The sequence below is a fragment of the Sporothrix schenckii genome (genome assembly GCF_000961545.1).
Source record: "Sporothrix schenckii 1099-18 chromosome Unknown Cont46, whole genome shotgun sequence".
Lineage (NCBI taxonomy): Eukaryota > Fungi > Ascomycota > Sordariomycetes > Ophiostomatales > Ophiostomataceae > Sporothrix > Sporothrix schenckii.
In genome coordinates this window covers 279,027-294,156 of record NW_015971147.1, presented here as the reverse complement: position 1 = coordinate 294,156, position 15,130 = coordinate 279,027, and the positions used below count along the sequence as shown (strand labels likewise).

The window sequence follows — 15,130 nt, the reverse complement described above, 5'->3', positions numbered from 1 at the left end:
CTGCCACCTTGCATATGGCGTCGATGTGTCAGTGCTCGAAAAGCAGGTCCCTTTATTCCGTAGTTGGGTCACATCCCATTCCAGTCGTACGTCCTTTTGTGTTCTCTATATGTTTCTCTTACGAAAAGTTCATTCTCGGTGTATGTCTGAGTACGCACTATTCCTTGTTCTAGTTTCTCACATTCGTCTTGTTCTATTTATTACCAAAGAGGAAAAATAATAAAAAAATGAATAACTTAAAAAAATTAAAGTAAACAGTATTTCATTACACGATAATGTTTATTATATTTTCACTTTTTCCTTACTCGTCCTAGAAATATCCTTTTTACGACCAGCAAATCGATACGAATATTCAAGGACCGGCCTGCTGCCACGCCTCAGCCAAAAGGTCTCACCCGTCGGCGATGTCTTCCCCATCTGCTCCAGTTTCATTTCGCGAAATGGACCGTTCGGCGTTTCTCCATTTGGATCGAGATAGACGGCGCGTGATCAGCATTGGACAGTAGCAATGGCTGTCTCGCAAAAAAAAGAAAAAAGTGCAGTTCGCGAGATCGTAGAATCGGACTTGATGCCCGCATGTCGCTCGTTTCCGAGTGTCAACAAATGTATTGCCTATTTGAGTAACTGGATCCCGCGCCAGCCAATCCCATCGCGTCCCCCCCGGTACTGTGTGCGCCCTCGTGCACCCCCTTAAAACTGGTCTGCGCGTCTCTATCATGATCTCTAAATCAGATCGTACGAGACCTCTCCCAATTGGAGCATGTCATCCACCATTCGTTCTTTCCTTGCAACATAACCTGCGCTTTCCTCTACTCATAATTTGCTCGCACACAAAACATTCTGTGGCATAATGCACCAGTTTACGGTTACATTTGTCCTCGAAATTTAATAAAACGATCACAAGGCCTGTGCCGGGTTTCCGTCTGTGTATTCGTATCGACGATCGTAAAATCAACAATGCGCCGTATTACGAAGACCATGTGTGGCATGTAAAGGCGTATTGAGTCTTATTAAGGCTCAGAAGTGCCCTGACAGCTAGCCTGAATACAGTGGGATTTGCACCAGCCCAGCGCACTGGAATGCGCCCACAGCTGCCGTTGCCCACTAGAATCGCCACCTGGCAACGCTACAAATCCCACCCAATTCTGTAGGCTTCTGTAGGCGAGAACGGGAGAGCGACCCGCCGCCGAGAAGTACTTGAACCGACCTCCTTCCCCAGTTTGACGGTTATGTCGAGAAAAGACAAAAAGAGAAACAATTTGGAAAGAGCACACGTCATGACAAGCATCGCCATCGTTCTTTCTTTCACGTCGCCAACACTCACTTCCTTCCGCCTCAAATGTGCACAACGTTGCGCATCGCAGAACACGTCCTCCCCATCATGAGAAAACGCCGACTCGCTCTTTCCGCATCTGACAACTGCTTTTAGCCAAGAGAGACACGCACAAGCCGTCTTTGCTCCTTCCTTGTCCCTTATTGCGCCCGCTGTTATTGAATGGATTTGCACCTGCCAATTTCAATTTATGGCTGGGCCCTCCAAATTTCCGCCGTTGCCCCCATAACGAAACAAGGAGCCCCTCCCCATCATACGAATTAAGCAAGGGAGCCCGCTCCACCCCGTTGGGCTATATCGCTAAACTGCCCAATCCGCCCAAACAAGCCCCTAAGGCCGCTGCGTTGCCCGGACAGCTTGGCCCGAGCTCCAAACAATAAGCTGGCGCAGGGGCGCCTTCACGGAAGCTGCGACAGAGCTCTTATCGCACTGCTCTTTTGCTGCAAGCAATCAAACTAGGAGGGAAAGAACGACGTCGATTAGGAAAAGAAAAAGAGAAAGAGCCCAAAAAATAAAGCAAGGCTGTGACTTCGTGACTTTCTTCTTCTTTTCCTTTCCTCGACACGTCTCTACATTTCTCCTATCCCTCCATTTCCTCCTATTTCGAACGCCATCCTTCTCCTTGCTCCAATCACAACGCTGGGCTTTGTTGACTTTCTCCAATTCTCACAAATCTTCGCTTTTGGCTCGTCTATTCCACAATTCGAGACAACGAACACGAACAGCACCTGGATCGGATTCGACAACGTAATACTCTCCTACCTCTCCCCGCCGGCGCGGAAAAAGGGTCCAAAGTGACCAAGTGCGAGCACAATGGCCGAGAGCATCGCGAACCACTACCAGCCACTGGAGGAGCTGGGCCGTATGTCCTTCCTTATTCTTGGGATGACGGTCAATGGACCTTCGATATTCCACTTCGTTGTTCTGACAGTCTTTTTTTTGCAGGTGGAAGTTTTGGTGTCGTTTACAAAGCACTTGATCGGGCAACAGGCGAGACCGTTGCTCTGAAACTGGTAGGTAGAACACAAACAGTTCGAGCGTTTGCGGATGCGTCTCCCATGAACATTGTTGACGAATCTTCTTCCCGATACAGATCGATCTCGAATCCAGCGACGACGACATCCAAGAGATCCAGCAGGAAATCTCCGTCCTCAGCACCTGCGCCAGCCCCTACGTCACCCAATACCGCGCAAGCTTTCTCCACGGCCACAAGCTATGGATTGTGATGGAATACCTCGGTGGCGGCTCCTGTCTCGACTTGCTGAAGCCGGGAAACTTTGCCGAGAGCCAAGTTGCCATCGTCTGCCGAGAGTTGCTGCGCGGCCTCGAGTACCTGCACAGTGAAGGCAAGATCCACCGCGACATCAAGGCGGCAAACATCCTTCTCTCCGAGACGGGCAAGGTCAAGCTGGCTGACTTTGGTGTCGCCGCGCAACTGACGGACCTCAAGTCCATCCGCAACACGTTTGTGGGCACGCCCTTCTGGATGGCCCCCGAAGTCATCCAGCAGGCTGGTTACGACTTCCGCGCTGATATCTGGTCACTCGGCATCACGGCGATCGAGCTTGTCCTGGGTGAGCCACCACACGGCAAAGTGCATCCCATGAAGGTGCTGCTCCAGATTCCCAAGAACCCGCCGCCACGCCTCGAGGGCAACTTTAGCAAGGACTTCAAGGACTTTGTCGCGCAGTGCCTCATGAAGGATCCCGATCGGCGGCCTACGGCAAAGGAGCTTTTGAAGCACCGCTTTATCCGCTCGGCTGGCAAGGTTGAGTCCATGCAGGAGCTTGTGGAGCGGCGGCGCATGTTTGATGCCGACCAGCAGCACCGCGTCTCCCACCCTGTCTACTACCAGGAGACGCTCAACTCCCTGGCACCAAAAGACGATGCCGACGACTGGGTATTCGATACGGTCAAGTCTGTCGCTCCCGCACGGCGCACGATCCGGTCGCGGAGGACGTCGGCACTATACGCTACAGAAGAGCTCATGCGCAAGCTGGACGTCAAGGACGGGCCGTTGCAGCCCAGCTCGCCTACTGCTACGGGCACCGTTCGTCGCACTGGTACGGCCCGGCGCATACCGTCCAATGTGTCTACTGGCTCACCGCGGCGCACGTCTCTCGTCTCCAGCGGGGTTCCTGCCATTCAGCCAAAACGGCCACTCCAGCCAGACATGTCTTTCGGCAACAGCGGCTCCACCATGCGTCTCTTCCGCCGCGTTCCCTCCGATGGCTCAAACAGCAGCCAGATGGGATCATCCGAGCCTCCGTCCCCCGACTCTGTCTCCACCGCGACCACCATAACGACCAACGAGAACCTGCCACCACAAGCCTTGTCGCAGCCGAGCTACTCATCATCGGAGCTGTCAAGCAAGGAAGCCACTCTCGGCCACCGCCTCTTCACAAAGATTGTCGACCCCACGATGGGTGAACTACACGCGCAGACTTCCACGCTACAGAAGCGCGAGGCGCTTGCCAAGCTGTCCGACGCATTTGCCGTTTTGGATGCGGTGGACCCAGAGGGTGCATACCATTTCATGAAGAGCATGATGGCGGGCGTCGCAAACGACTCGCGCCTGAGCAACGCCTTCCTCCCGCAGCAGTTTCAGCAACCTGTTTCCAAGACACCTCAGGATGGCACACCGCAGGGCACCGTTGTAATCAAGAACGGCAACAGCAACCCAACCGTCCAGTCTAACAACATTGTGCCCCCGCCGGCTCCGACAAAGCTGATCCTTAGTCAGGCCAACCCGCATTTGAAGAGCCACAGGCGGCGGAACGGCAGCATTGTTCAAGCTGACACTCCGGTACTTGACAAGCGGCCCGAGAGAGACCTGCGTGAAATGGAGAAAGCGCTGTTGCAATCCAAGTTCCCGGGACGCGAAGCGACCCCAGGTATGGAGCACTCGAAGCAGCTTTCCGACGTTCTCTACCGACGATGGGCCGAGGGGCTCCGCCGGCGCTGGCCGGCTGTCTGAGCAAGACAGTTGGCTGTGTACAAACATGTACAAACATGTACAAACATGTAACATACGAAAGTTGGGAGGACCATTTGATTTCAGCTGTTGATGTTTGTGGCTTATTTTCGTTTTCTTGTTCCCGCGAGTTCTTGTTTTGCCTTCCAACCTGTTGCCTATTTATTTTCTTCTCTTCTTTTTTCTTTTTTACTATTTTTATTGTCCAGCATCGCATCTGTTGCGTTGGCATTTTTGGTCTTGCATTGTCGTCATGGCGCTGGGAAATGGACTTCGTTCTTGTACTGTCTCTTTCGATTTTTGATTTAACTGCGATCTGCATATAGTTCATCGAGTTGATTTTGTTAATATATACCGTCTTCAACCAAAATAGATGTGCATATAAAACTGTGGTATCAATCATATCGTAATAAAAATAGCCAACTCGTCACGAAACTGCCAATGCGGTAATTTTTAAGTTGTTATCACAATGCCGTACCTTCTCAACTGCCTCGATCCTCGCCGCTTGGCCCAGGATCTGGCGCGGACCGGTCTTCCGTGGCACCGCTCGTCGTGTCTGCACCGAGTGCTAGCTTGATACGCCAGTTGAGAAACGAGTCTGGTAAAATGTTCCCGTGGCCCGTCTCTTCCACCTGGAACACCTCGATCTCGGGTGAACCCGGTCGCCGCCGGATTCGCCACACGCCGTCGCTGCCGCTGTTCGGCTCGCTCTCGTCCTTGCCCACCCCGAACACGGACTGGCGCAGCCACTCCAGAAACGCCGACGCGAAATTGATGCACGTGTCGCCGTCCCACGGTGGCGCTGGTCTCTGTTGCTGGCGTGCCCGCTGGACGACGGTCCCCGGGATGCCCTCGGTCGAAATCTCTTCGAGCCGCACCAGCCGGCCCTGTCGGCTCCGGAACCCGACAACAATCGTGGGCACGCCCAGCAAGAACGACTGGATCCAAAACTTGAGCAGCTTGCGCTCAAACGCCTCGAGGTCCCGGTCGCTCTGGATGTCCTGGCTGGTCTTGAGCTCGACCCAGCGGATGGGCTGCCCCTGCGTGGGCGGCTTGGCGTCCCAGACCGCGTCGACCTCGCCGCCCAGGCACAGAATGGTGCTGCCAATGCCCGTGCGGACGACGGAGCAGTACTGGGCCTTGTTGCTGACAATCTGGTCGTCGCGGGCCTCGATCTCGTCGCGGGAGACCTCGCCCCAGGGCCGCGGCAACGTAGCCAGCGCCTCGAATTTGTAGCCTGAGCGTGTGAGTGCGATACGACGACTGACGAATGACGAATGGAAACAAAAGACAAGTACGCACCCCAGTAGGACATGACGTTCGGCGGGAACCACGGCCGGTCAGGGTGTTGCCTTGGTGGTGGCCGGTTCTGGCGGGACTCCTGCTCGCGACGCGATTTCACCTTGTACTCATGATTTTCTTCAATGAAGCTGCCAAACTGTCAGATAAAAAAATTGTGCAATACATTTAAAACAGAATCACTACTCACATGCATCCCTTCCATAAGGCAAAATGGTTAGTATAGGCCACGATAATGCAAACGTGTCATAAATATGCAAAAGCTCACCTGGTAGAGGGTGGCATTCATCTCGAAACTGATGCCTGTCAGTACATTCCATATAGTTCAGAAAATCAAGTAAAGAGTGTTCTGATTCTCATTCCTTACCCGTCCCGGTCGTCATATGGAGCGGCCAAAATCTAAACATCTTCGTCAGCAAGCGCTCTCTACGGTAGAAAAAGAATGGCTGACGTACCTTGGTCATCATGCCGCGCCACGTCAATACGTGCGCGTCAATCTTTGTCTGTGTCTTCTGCTCATGTGCCGCCACCGACGCCAACAGGCTGTCGAGATGCTCGTCAACGCCGTCGTCATCGAGCTTGTCAAAGGTCTCGAAACCGCGCGACAGGTCTGCCTGCGGAAATTGCGGTGGGTAGTACCAGCGCAGAGACCGGTCGTCCAGGTGCAGCTTGTGGTCATCGTCGTACGAGAAGCAGGTGAATTCCTGCCATACGTTAGCCCGGTGACCAAGCAACGCACGTAGGCTCAGGACAGCTCACCTTGGGCCGGCGCATCGGCTGGCTTTGGCCGTGGAAGCGGGAGATGGGGTGGACGGCGAAGCTGGCCATGGCTCGCCGGGGGTGGAAGACGGCGTCGAATGGAGCACAGACGTGAAACAGGTGGGAGGCAGGGAGATTCCGCAAAAAAGTAGGGTTACGCTGGCTTAGTGAATGAGTCGAGGCCTTCGCATCGTGTGCTGTTCTTTGTTGTGGTCCAAGCCGGATTAGCGTATGTGAACTGAGCTCCAGGGAGCTTTAGACGCTAGACCGCGTGTCGGGCGCATTCCTGTTGTGGTCGTACAGCAGTGTATATTTGATGACTAATCTCTTACTCATATTTTTGCTGTTTAAAGGAGTCGTCAACATGAGGTGGAAAAGGGTCACAACAAAACAAACGCAAACTAAAAATATATATGGGGATGGTCATGAAAAACTACTCATGGGATCCAGAATATTTTCAGATACTTGGGAGCTATTTACAAGGAGCTCACGGCTGAGTTTTTCTGAGCCTGAGAAAAGAAAAGCCGAAAAAATGTCGATGAAATGCAATGATTATATCCGTATCCAGACTACATAGAAACTACCTGTCTTTTGATGGAAAGTCAATTCACCGATAAGCATATTCTCAATAAACCGAAAAATGTAAAGCAAGGAAACAGCCTAGATCTACTGAGGAATTGGAAGCCACATTACGCCGTGGTGTCATTTGGTGTCGCTTGATGCTGCTGATATAAGTGCCAAATCACTGCACGTGACATATCAAAACGACCCACTTTTCGGTTCAATGCCGTCTTCCTACAGGCCAGCTTTTCGCGACTGTATTTTTTCACGACCAGAAAAAGTCCGCCGTTTGGTACGACGTCTTGACGACACCTCATCCGGCCGGGTCGTTTCGTCAGCCATTGTCCTCGCGCACGACACCTGGCGCACGCGCACATCCACCCGATACACAATGGCCAGCGTATGGGGCATCGCCCGCACGGCGGGTCGGCACGCCACAGCGCGATTACGGCCTGCGACGACAACGACCTTCTCTCACAATAGCTTCGGCCGCTGCGCATCGCGCCATGCCTCTTCCTCACAATCACAACCGCCGTCCTCTACAGTAGCACCGTCAGACCCGGTGTTCGAAGACCTCGAGCTTGACTCGTCGTTCCTGACTCCCGAGCAGCCCGAGACAGCGAATATGCTGCCGCCCCGCGAGCGCGCCAAGCAGCGGACATCACGGCTACCGGGATCCAGGTAAGCTTCTCTTTCGGTCCTCGCGTCGCTCTCAGGCGCCCATGTGCTCTATTGTGCAAGCTCTCGTGTTCGCATACTGACCGTCAGATACCAATTCCATCCACCCAAGTACGACCGCGGCCCGCTGCACCCCATCCAGTCGCCCGCGTCGTCCGACCCCACTGCGCGTGACTTTGTTCCGGGGCCGTTCCACATGAACCGCATCCGCCAGACCTACAACACCACCATCGCGTCCGACCTCATGACCCTCACGTACATGCACGTCCCCCCGGGCACCGAGAAAGTCCCGACCCCGCAGCGCCTGCGCAGCTGGGACGGCTCGTCCCCTTACCACAAGAACCGGCCCCTGCGCGGCCCCCGCGGCGACCCCGTGCTGCGCCCGCTGGAGAAGCCCATTACGTTCCGCAACATCCCCGAGCTCCGGTCCATCACGCTCGCTGCCTTTGTGCCGCAGGCGGCCAAGGAACCGGATCGGCTGATTGTGGCACGCATGGTGACGCAGGCCATCACGGGCGTCGTGCCGACGGTGACGACGGTCAAACACAACGTGTCGCAGTGGGGCATTATCAAAGGCCAAAAGGCCGGCGTCAAGGTGACGCTGTACGGCAACGAGGCGTACGACTTTTTGGACAAGTGCATCCACCTGGTGCTGCCGCGGATCAAGGACTGGCAGGGCGTCAAGGGCAGCACGGGCGACAGCGCGGGCAACCTGGCGTGGGGTCTGTCGGGCGAGGCCACGGCGCTGTTCCCCGAGATCGAGGCCAACTACTCCATGTACCCGGCCAAGATGATTCCTGGCTACCGCATCTTTGTGGAGACGACGGCCAAGTCGGACCGGCATGCGCGCCTGCTGCTGGGCTCGTTCGGCCTGCCCTTCGTCGGCGAGCTGCGCGACTAGACGGGACAATGGAGAAATAGGGTGTTGTGTGTTGTGGGACACTCAAACGGTAGCTGTACATTATATGATGTTTTATATACTCTGCATATCTTCATTTCTATAAAAAAGGCTTGTATGTATGTTACGGAGCACTGTACAAGTGCAATGTATGCTTTGTCCGCTTATGAATTTGTACGTTGTTTATTGCAAATGTATATAGTAAATGCATATATGCTCAATAGCAGAAACTGCCCACCAATGGCAACGTGGTTTTATGAACGTTGCGTTTGACGCCTAACGCCAGTGTCATGCAATTAAAATGGGATAACGGAAACGAAATAAAGCAACATATCATAATGAAGCGCGCAGATGGGCCCGGACTCAGCTCACGCTGCAGCCTCGGCTGTGGCCACGTCCGCCTTGAGAACGTCAATCACCTCGTCGACGGCGTCCATGTTGCCGGCGTCCACCTTGGTCGGCAGAGCTGCCAGGCCCGCTGGGATGGGCACCCTGGTGGCTTCGTCCGTATTGGCGGCCAGCGCGGCCAGTGCCGTCAGCGCGGCGTCCATGGCCGGCTGGTAGTTGCGGCAGGCCGAGCTCAGCGCATACACGGCTTTGCGGCGCACGGCGGGCGACTCGTTGCCGTTGGCGGCCGACTTGGCCAGCAGCGGCACGCCGTTGACGGCCAGGAACCGCTCCTGGCTCGGCTGGTTGTTCTGGACGGCCGTGCCGATGCACCACGCGGCCATGCGCCGCAGCTCGGGCTCCGGGCTTGACTCGAGCACGCCAATCAGCGGCGTCCACAGGCCCAGGCTGCTCATGAGGTTGGCATTGTCGAGCGACTCGACGAGCTGCTCAAAGTTGTCGAATGCGACGAGCTTGTTCTCAAGCGTGTTCTCGGGGCTGTCCTCGGTGCTGACGATGATGGCCATGGAGGCCTTCATGAGGTCGGCATCGGAGGGGCCGCCGAACAGAGAGGCCAGGACCTCGGGGTTGAGGCCGTGGTTGGTCGGGGGCGCGGCCTCCGCGGCAGACGGGTCGTTGGGGTTGGTCGAGGAGTTCTCGATGCCCCACTTGAGGAGCTCATTGAGGCCCTTGTCCATTGTGTACGTGATTCGTTTGTGTTGAGAGTCTAGGAGGAGGCGTGATAGACGTGAAAGTGGGCGTGACAGCAGAGACGGACAGGAGCAGAAGCAAGGAATGGCCGTTGCCCTGCCGGTTTTGTCGTTTCTTTTATGAGATGCGATTCATGATGCGGCCACATTTTTTCTTTGCTTGAAGCTTCTTTTCCATTCTAGGAAAGTTCACGAAGGTTCTATACCAAAAACGGTTAGCGTGACTTTCACGTGAACGGTGGGCCGCAAAGACCCCACAATACATTGTGTGGCATACTACAACATACAACATACAACCACTAAATATGTGAGAGATACAGCCTTCTAGAAGACGTGTGACAGATTTTTCATGATGTTTGTGTGGCTGAGACAGGGAAAGACAATGTGCGGTTTCTCTAAAAATAATAAGTAATATCCCGGATGGCTCCTGTTGCTGTCGCATACCGCCATATCACATTCCTGCTGGAACATTGGCGGCAAATCATAAATGTCCGCCGGCCATTTGAATTGGCTGTTGCCTTGCATTAGGGCTTTTGGACCGGCCCAGACGAACTACAACCAACAGGATTGTTCGCTTTTCATATGCACACTGACGTTGTGGTGTGGTGTTGGATGGTTAATTATGGAAACATTTGAGCAACAAACGCAAAGAGTACAGGGCACACAATTAGTCATGAAATACAAGAACATCCAGAAATTTACCTGCCTGGATGGGTCTGCTCCATTTCTGTTTTGAAGGGATAGAAACCAATAACACGAACTGGGATAAATCCTGCTGCCTCCTTTTGGTATTTAGATCACATCGTCTTGGGCCATCAAGTAATTTTGGTGCCTATGCAACGGCAGCGCACGGATTACGGGTATGGTCTGGTCTGTGATCTGGCCGGGGTTTGTGGTTCGTGGATATGGCAAACTGTCTGTAATCTGGAGAAGCCCGCTACTGTGCGGGAGTGGTTCTGCTAAGGCACGCTTCCCGATAGACTGGACCGGACTAGACATTGCGAGCCTCTCGTGGTCTCATGGGTACTTGTCCGAATGACTGCTGGAGGCTGGAAAAGCCTCGCCTGCCAGGAGCCTTGAGTACGCTGTCAAGTCAGAAAACAAAAGGGAGGCTGTGCCGGTGTGTGATGGTGGGCTTTTCTGCGCTGATGCTGTGGCTTGCTTGGCCCTCCTTGACATGTACGCGTGAGACTTACTCTGTGTGCTGTATTTTGTATTTCGTATTCTGAGGGCAATTCCCCTCCAATCTTTGGAAGCCCGTAAACTGTTATCATTAAACTCAGAAAACTCGCCTGCAAGCATGCATACGTCAGCGCTTGGCCGCAGCTGAGCAGACGAAGAGTGAGAGCGTGACGGCCTTCTGAATGGTCCGGTGCCAACGTGTGAGCGGCGTCGTGCTCCATCGGCTCTTCACTCGGTCGTTTTGTTCTATTTTCACTAAAGTTCATTTTGTTTGTCGTCGCCTGCTCCGAGCGTCGCCGGCCCGGTTTGACGAGGAAGGAGAACCAGAGGCAGCCGTATTCTTGCTCCTGCCACTTGTGCGCCCGCGCCAGTCAGTGGCCAGGGCAGAGCAACGCCAAAGTGGGGCCACATTGGGAGCCACACAGTTTGAATTGAGACAGTGTTTACACAGCCCAGTGCGATAAGCACTGGTGTTGAAGATTGGGCGGCGCGCCTCAGAATTAAATACGGCAGCCTGGTCGTCTGTGTCCGAGGAACATTTCCAGAACACCCAGAGCATAACAACCAACCGCGCAGCGCCAATCCCTCCTGTTTCGCATTTCCATTTCCTTTCCAGCCACGAGGCTCCAGCCATGCATTTCAGGTTGTGAGCTCCGGTAGCCTTGTTTGGGCTTTTCCATTCTGCCTGCAGCCCTGACTGACGCCATTCCGGCCGAAGGCTGTGTCGTGTGGTGTTTCATTTGGTGCACCCCTCAAACTTGGTCCGCTTGTTTCCTCATTCTTGTCTTGGCTGATTGTAGTCTCGTTTTGCGGATGCCTAGATGTGCTAATCTGGTGATGTTGCGTTGGTGATTTGATATCAAATGCGGTCGTCCAGCCCTCCACACGTCACAGCACAGTGCGCGCCCGCTAGCCCTGTACAGCCACAGGCCAATGATTAACGCCGTTGTGGATGTCGTAGGCAAGAGCGAAAAAAGGGGAAGGAGGGGCTCAAAACAAGGAGTACCTGCTGGAACCTGTGCACCACCGCCACTTTCAATGTACCTTTTTGAAATACCTCTTGGATAGATAGAGCTTCTCGGCCGACTTTTGAAATGACAGGCACGCCAGCTCGCGAGTTTTGGAAGCAAGATAGTGTGACAGCATCGACGGACAATCCTGCAGGGCTCCTTCTACTCTGGTAGGCTGGTCTCTCTGTATGCCCTCGCCTGTCTCTGTGCTGTGCTGTTTTCTGCTTGCTGCTTGCTGCTTCCAGGCAGGGCCTTTTTTTATTCCACACCTTCCTTCCCTGGTTCTTTGCCCCTCCCCGCCTTTTTCCATCCTGGGACAGAAGCACACGTCGTGCAGATAGCGGTGGCTCCGGCCAGCCAAGCGCACAATCTCGGGCTGCACCTTCCTCCCAGGGCTCACTGCAACCGTTGCCTCGCACTCTGTTGCCGCAGGAATACGCCATACCTCCAGCCAGAGGGCTAACAAGGGCATCCTCAGCCACAAATCGGCCTCACCTATTCCCCTATGTGTGTTTCCTGGGAGCCTATTTGTACTAGACCAAGTAATTCGTATGCCTGCAAGCTAACCACACAACTGCCCCCCCTCTCTCGCGGCTTCCACTAATGGCCACTGCCCCCCTTTCCTTTCGCCCCAACCACCTCCCCTCGCCCTCTCTCACTCCCAATCCCCGCCAAAACCGCCGCCCGTCTTTCATAAAGAACTTCCACCACCCACCCCCCCTTTTTCCCTGAACCTATTCTTGTGTTTCCTTCATCCATCAACAGAAGCTCTCCTTCAGCTTAGTTTCGCTCTTCGCATCATCCTTTTCCGCTCGTCAACGTTCCCATCCTCGCATCCTCCCCTGTTTCTTCCCTCGTCAACACCGTCGCCATGGAAGGTATGTTGATTTCCCGAGATGCTTCGTTTTCGTGCGAGCTTCTTCTGTCTCTTATCTGGCGCTGCTCGGCCTTCGTCTCCCCTCCTCCCATTGCCGGCTCTCGCCATCCCGCCGATGTGTCCTTCGGGAGCATCGAGTGTCGTGAATTTCCTCGTCGCTTTGGGCCTCTCCTTTCCCTTGCCTCTTCTTATCCTCATGCGCAGTTTTTTTGCAGAGTCTCTGCTTGCTCCATTTCCTCCACCGCCTTTTTGTCCCCTGTCCGAGCTCGCCATCTCCACCGAGCCTGCTACCCAAATAGGACGCACATGCTAATGCCAATCCCCTCACAACAGAAGAAGTCGCAGCTCTCGTTATCGACAATGGGTAAGCTACTCTCCCTCTCCGCCTCGTTCCGGGTGCGGTGCCGGGGCTGGGCAATGCTTTCCTCTCCTTTTTTTTTGGCATCGCAGTCCGGCGTTGCGTGCTGCAGGTCGCCCGAAACCCCTCTTCCCAAAACCGATGATGTGGCCGAAGCTAGGGACCCACCGCTAGAGGAAATGAGGAGGCGGGCGCGCCCTAAATGCAAAAGCTACACCATAAAGCAACCACGCGCAGGCTATGCTTGTCTTGTCCCTCGTGTTTCGGCCGCTTCATCGTCGCCGACAACTGCAACAGCGAGAAAGTGTTTGTTTCCTGTCATGCGTTCCCCATGCTAACGTCTCTTCAGTTCGGGTATGTGCAAGGCCGGTTTCGCCGGTGATGATGCGCCCCGTGCCGTTTTCCGTAAGTAATCACCCTCCCACAAATTGCCATCCGTCATTTTTTGCATCTTGCCCCGTAAAGCGTCAATTTGCGAGCTGCGTCCGGCGGATCCGGAGCACAGCTCTGCTGGCTGGACGGTACATCGGGGCAAGACAAGCCAAAAAATGAGGGGCGAGGCGGGTAATTTTGTTACAACCGCAACATGCGCGGGCATCAGGAACGCAACACTGACCGCCTGCAGCGTCCATTGTCGGTCGGCCCCGTCACCATGGTATCATGATCGGTATGGGCCAGAAGGACTCGTACGTTGGTGATGAGGCACAGTCGAAGCGTGGTATCCTGACCCTGCGGTACCCCATCGAGCACGGTGTCGTCACCAACTGGGACGACATGGAGAAGATCTGGCACCACACCTTTTACAACGAGCTGCGTGTTGCCCCTGAGGAGCACCCCATCCTGCTCACTGAGGCCCCCATCAACCCCAAGTCCAACCGTGAGAAGATGACCCAGATCGTTTTCGAGACCTTCAACGCCCCCGCCTTCTACGTCAACATCCAGGCCGTGCTGTCCCTGTACGCCTCCGGTCGTACCACCGGTATCGTTCTGGACTCTGGCGACGGTGTCACCCACGTTGTCCCCATCTACGAGGGTTTCGCGCTGCCCCACGCCATTGCCCGTGTCGACATGGCTGGCCGTGACTTGACCGACTACCTGATGAAGATTCTGGCCGAGCGCGGCTACTCCTTCTCCACCACGGCCGAGCGTGAAATCGTCCGTGACATCAAGGAGAAGCTCTGCTACGTCGCCCTTGACTTTGAGCAGGAGATCCAGACCGCCGCGCAGAGCTCCTCGCTGGAGAAGTCGTACGAGCTGCCCGACGGCCAGGTCATTACCATTGGCAACGAGCGCTTCCGCGCCCCCGAGGCTCTGTTCCAGCCCTCTGTCCTGGGTCTGGAGAACGGCGGTATCCACGTGACCACCTTCAACTCCATCATGAAGTGCGATGTCGACGTCCGCAAGGACCTGTACGGCAACATTGTCATGGTAAGTAGCGAGAATGACAGAATGACAGAATAACGGGAGAAAGAAGAGAATGGACGAGCGTGGGTCACGTCGTGGAATGCGCCCCTATAATATGCTAACCCGTCCTTCCAGTCTGGTGGTACCACCATGTACCCGGGTCTGTCCGACCGTATGCAGAAGGAGATCACTGCCCTGGCCCCCTCGTCGATGAAGGTCAAGATCATTGCGCCCCCCGAGCGCAAGTACTCCGTCTGGATCGGTGGTTCCATTCTGGCGTCGCTGTCCACCTTCCAGCAGATGTGGATCTCGAAGCAGGAGTACGACGAGAGCGGTCCCTCGATCGTTCACCGCAAGTGCTTCTAAGCGACGTACGAGGACACGCGGAAGATGCGGCTCTTGTGTATCGGGTTCCCCACGCGAGCCCCAGTCGAAGCAGACGAGGCGACGAATTTGGAATGCCTGTGTTGGCGCCGCTACTACGACGACGACCGCAACGGCCAGCTGTCCACCGACCCGGTCCCGACCATCGTTGTCCCGGCAGCACCTACGCCAGCCTTCTGATTTCTACACTCGTGTCGCTTATGCGGGGGCTTGTTTCGCCGTTGCAGCCGAGATCCGGCGCCCGTTTGCTTTTTTGCAGGAGTACCTAGGTTGTCGTTTGGCCAGAGTTTGATTCTTCTCTTTTATCTCTTGTTTT

The 15,130-nt window shown here is 54.8% G+C and overlaps 5 protein-coding genes across 5 annotated transcripts; 3 read left to right on the top strand and 2 right to left on the bottom strand.

Annotated features, from left to right (window-relative positions):
- Positions 1 to 2,146: 2,146 nt before the first annotated feature.
- SPSK_00094 (uncharacterized protein) lies at positions 2,147 to 4,310 on the top strand (the record flags this gene model as incomplete). Its single annotated transcript, XM_016727074.1, has 3 exons — positions 2,147 to 2,195; positions 2,279 to 2,346; positions 2,427 to 4,310. 3 exons carry the CDS (start codon positions 2,147 to 2,149, stop codon positions 4,308 to 4,310), a joined length of 2,001 nt encoding a protein of 666 aa, XP_016586425.1.
- A 479-nt stretch (positions 4,311 to 4,789) lies between these two features.
- SPSK_00117 (RAT1-interacting protein) lies at positions 4,790 to 6,434 on the bottom strand (the record flags this gene model as incomplete). The annotated part of the gene is made up of 6 exons (XM_016727097.1): positions 4,790 to 5,544; positions 5,610 to 5,745; positions 5,875 to 5,902; positions 5,974 to 6,005; positions 6,062 to 6,310; positions 6,366 to 6,434. The coding sequence occupies 6 exons, from the start codon at positions 6,432 to 6,434 to the stop codon at positions 4,790 to 4,792; spliced, it is 1,269 nt and encodes a 422-aa protein (XP_016586424.1).
- An 883-nt stretch (positions 6,435 to 7,317) lies between these two features.
- SPSK_00141 (50S ribosomal subunit L7) lies at positions 7,318 to 8,505 on the top strand (the record flags this gene model as incomplete). The annotated part of the gene is made up of 2 exons (XM_016727121.1): positions 7,318 to 7,607; positions 7,695 to 8,505. 2 exons carry the CDS (start codon positions 7,318 to 7,320, stop codon positions 8,503 to 8,505), a joined length of 1,101 nt encoding a protein of 366 aa, XP_016586423.1.
- A 365-nt stretch (positions 8,506 to 8,870) lies between these two features.
- Positions 8,871 to 9,587, bottom strand: SPSK_00170 (Hsp70 nucleotide exchange factor fes1; the record flags this gene model as incomplete). Its single annotated transcript, XM_016727150.1, has 1 exon — positions 8,871 to 9,587. One exon carries the CDS (start codon positions 9,585 to 9,587, stop codon positions 8,871 to 8,873), a length of 717 nt encoding a protein of 238 aa, XP_016586422.1.
- A 3,387-nt stretch (positions 9,588 to 12,974) lies between these two features.
- SPSK_00108 (actin beta/gamma 1) lies at positions 12,975 to 14,796 on the top strand (the record flags this gene model as incomplete). Its single annotated transcript, XM_016727088.1, has 5 exons — positions 12,975 to 13,330; positions 13,376 to 13,431; positions 13,492 to 13,590; positions 13,652 to 14,454; positions 14,566 to 14,796. The coding sequence occupies 5 exons, from the start codon at positions 12,975 to 12,977 to the stop codon at positions 14,794 to 14,796; spliced, it is 1,545 nt and encodes a 514-aa protein (XP_016586421.1).
- Between the last annotated feature and the right edge of the window lie 334 nt (positions 14,797 to 15,130).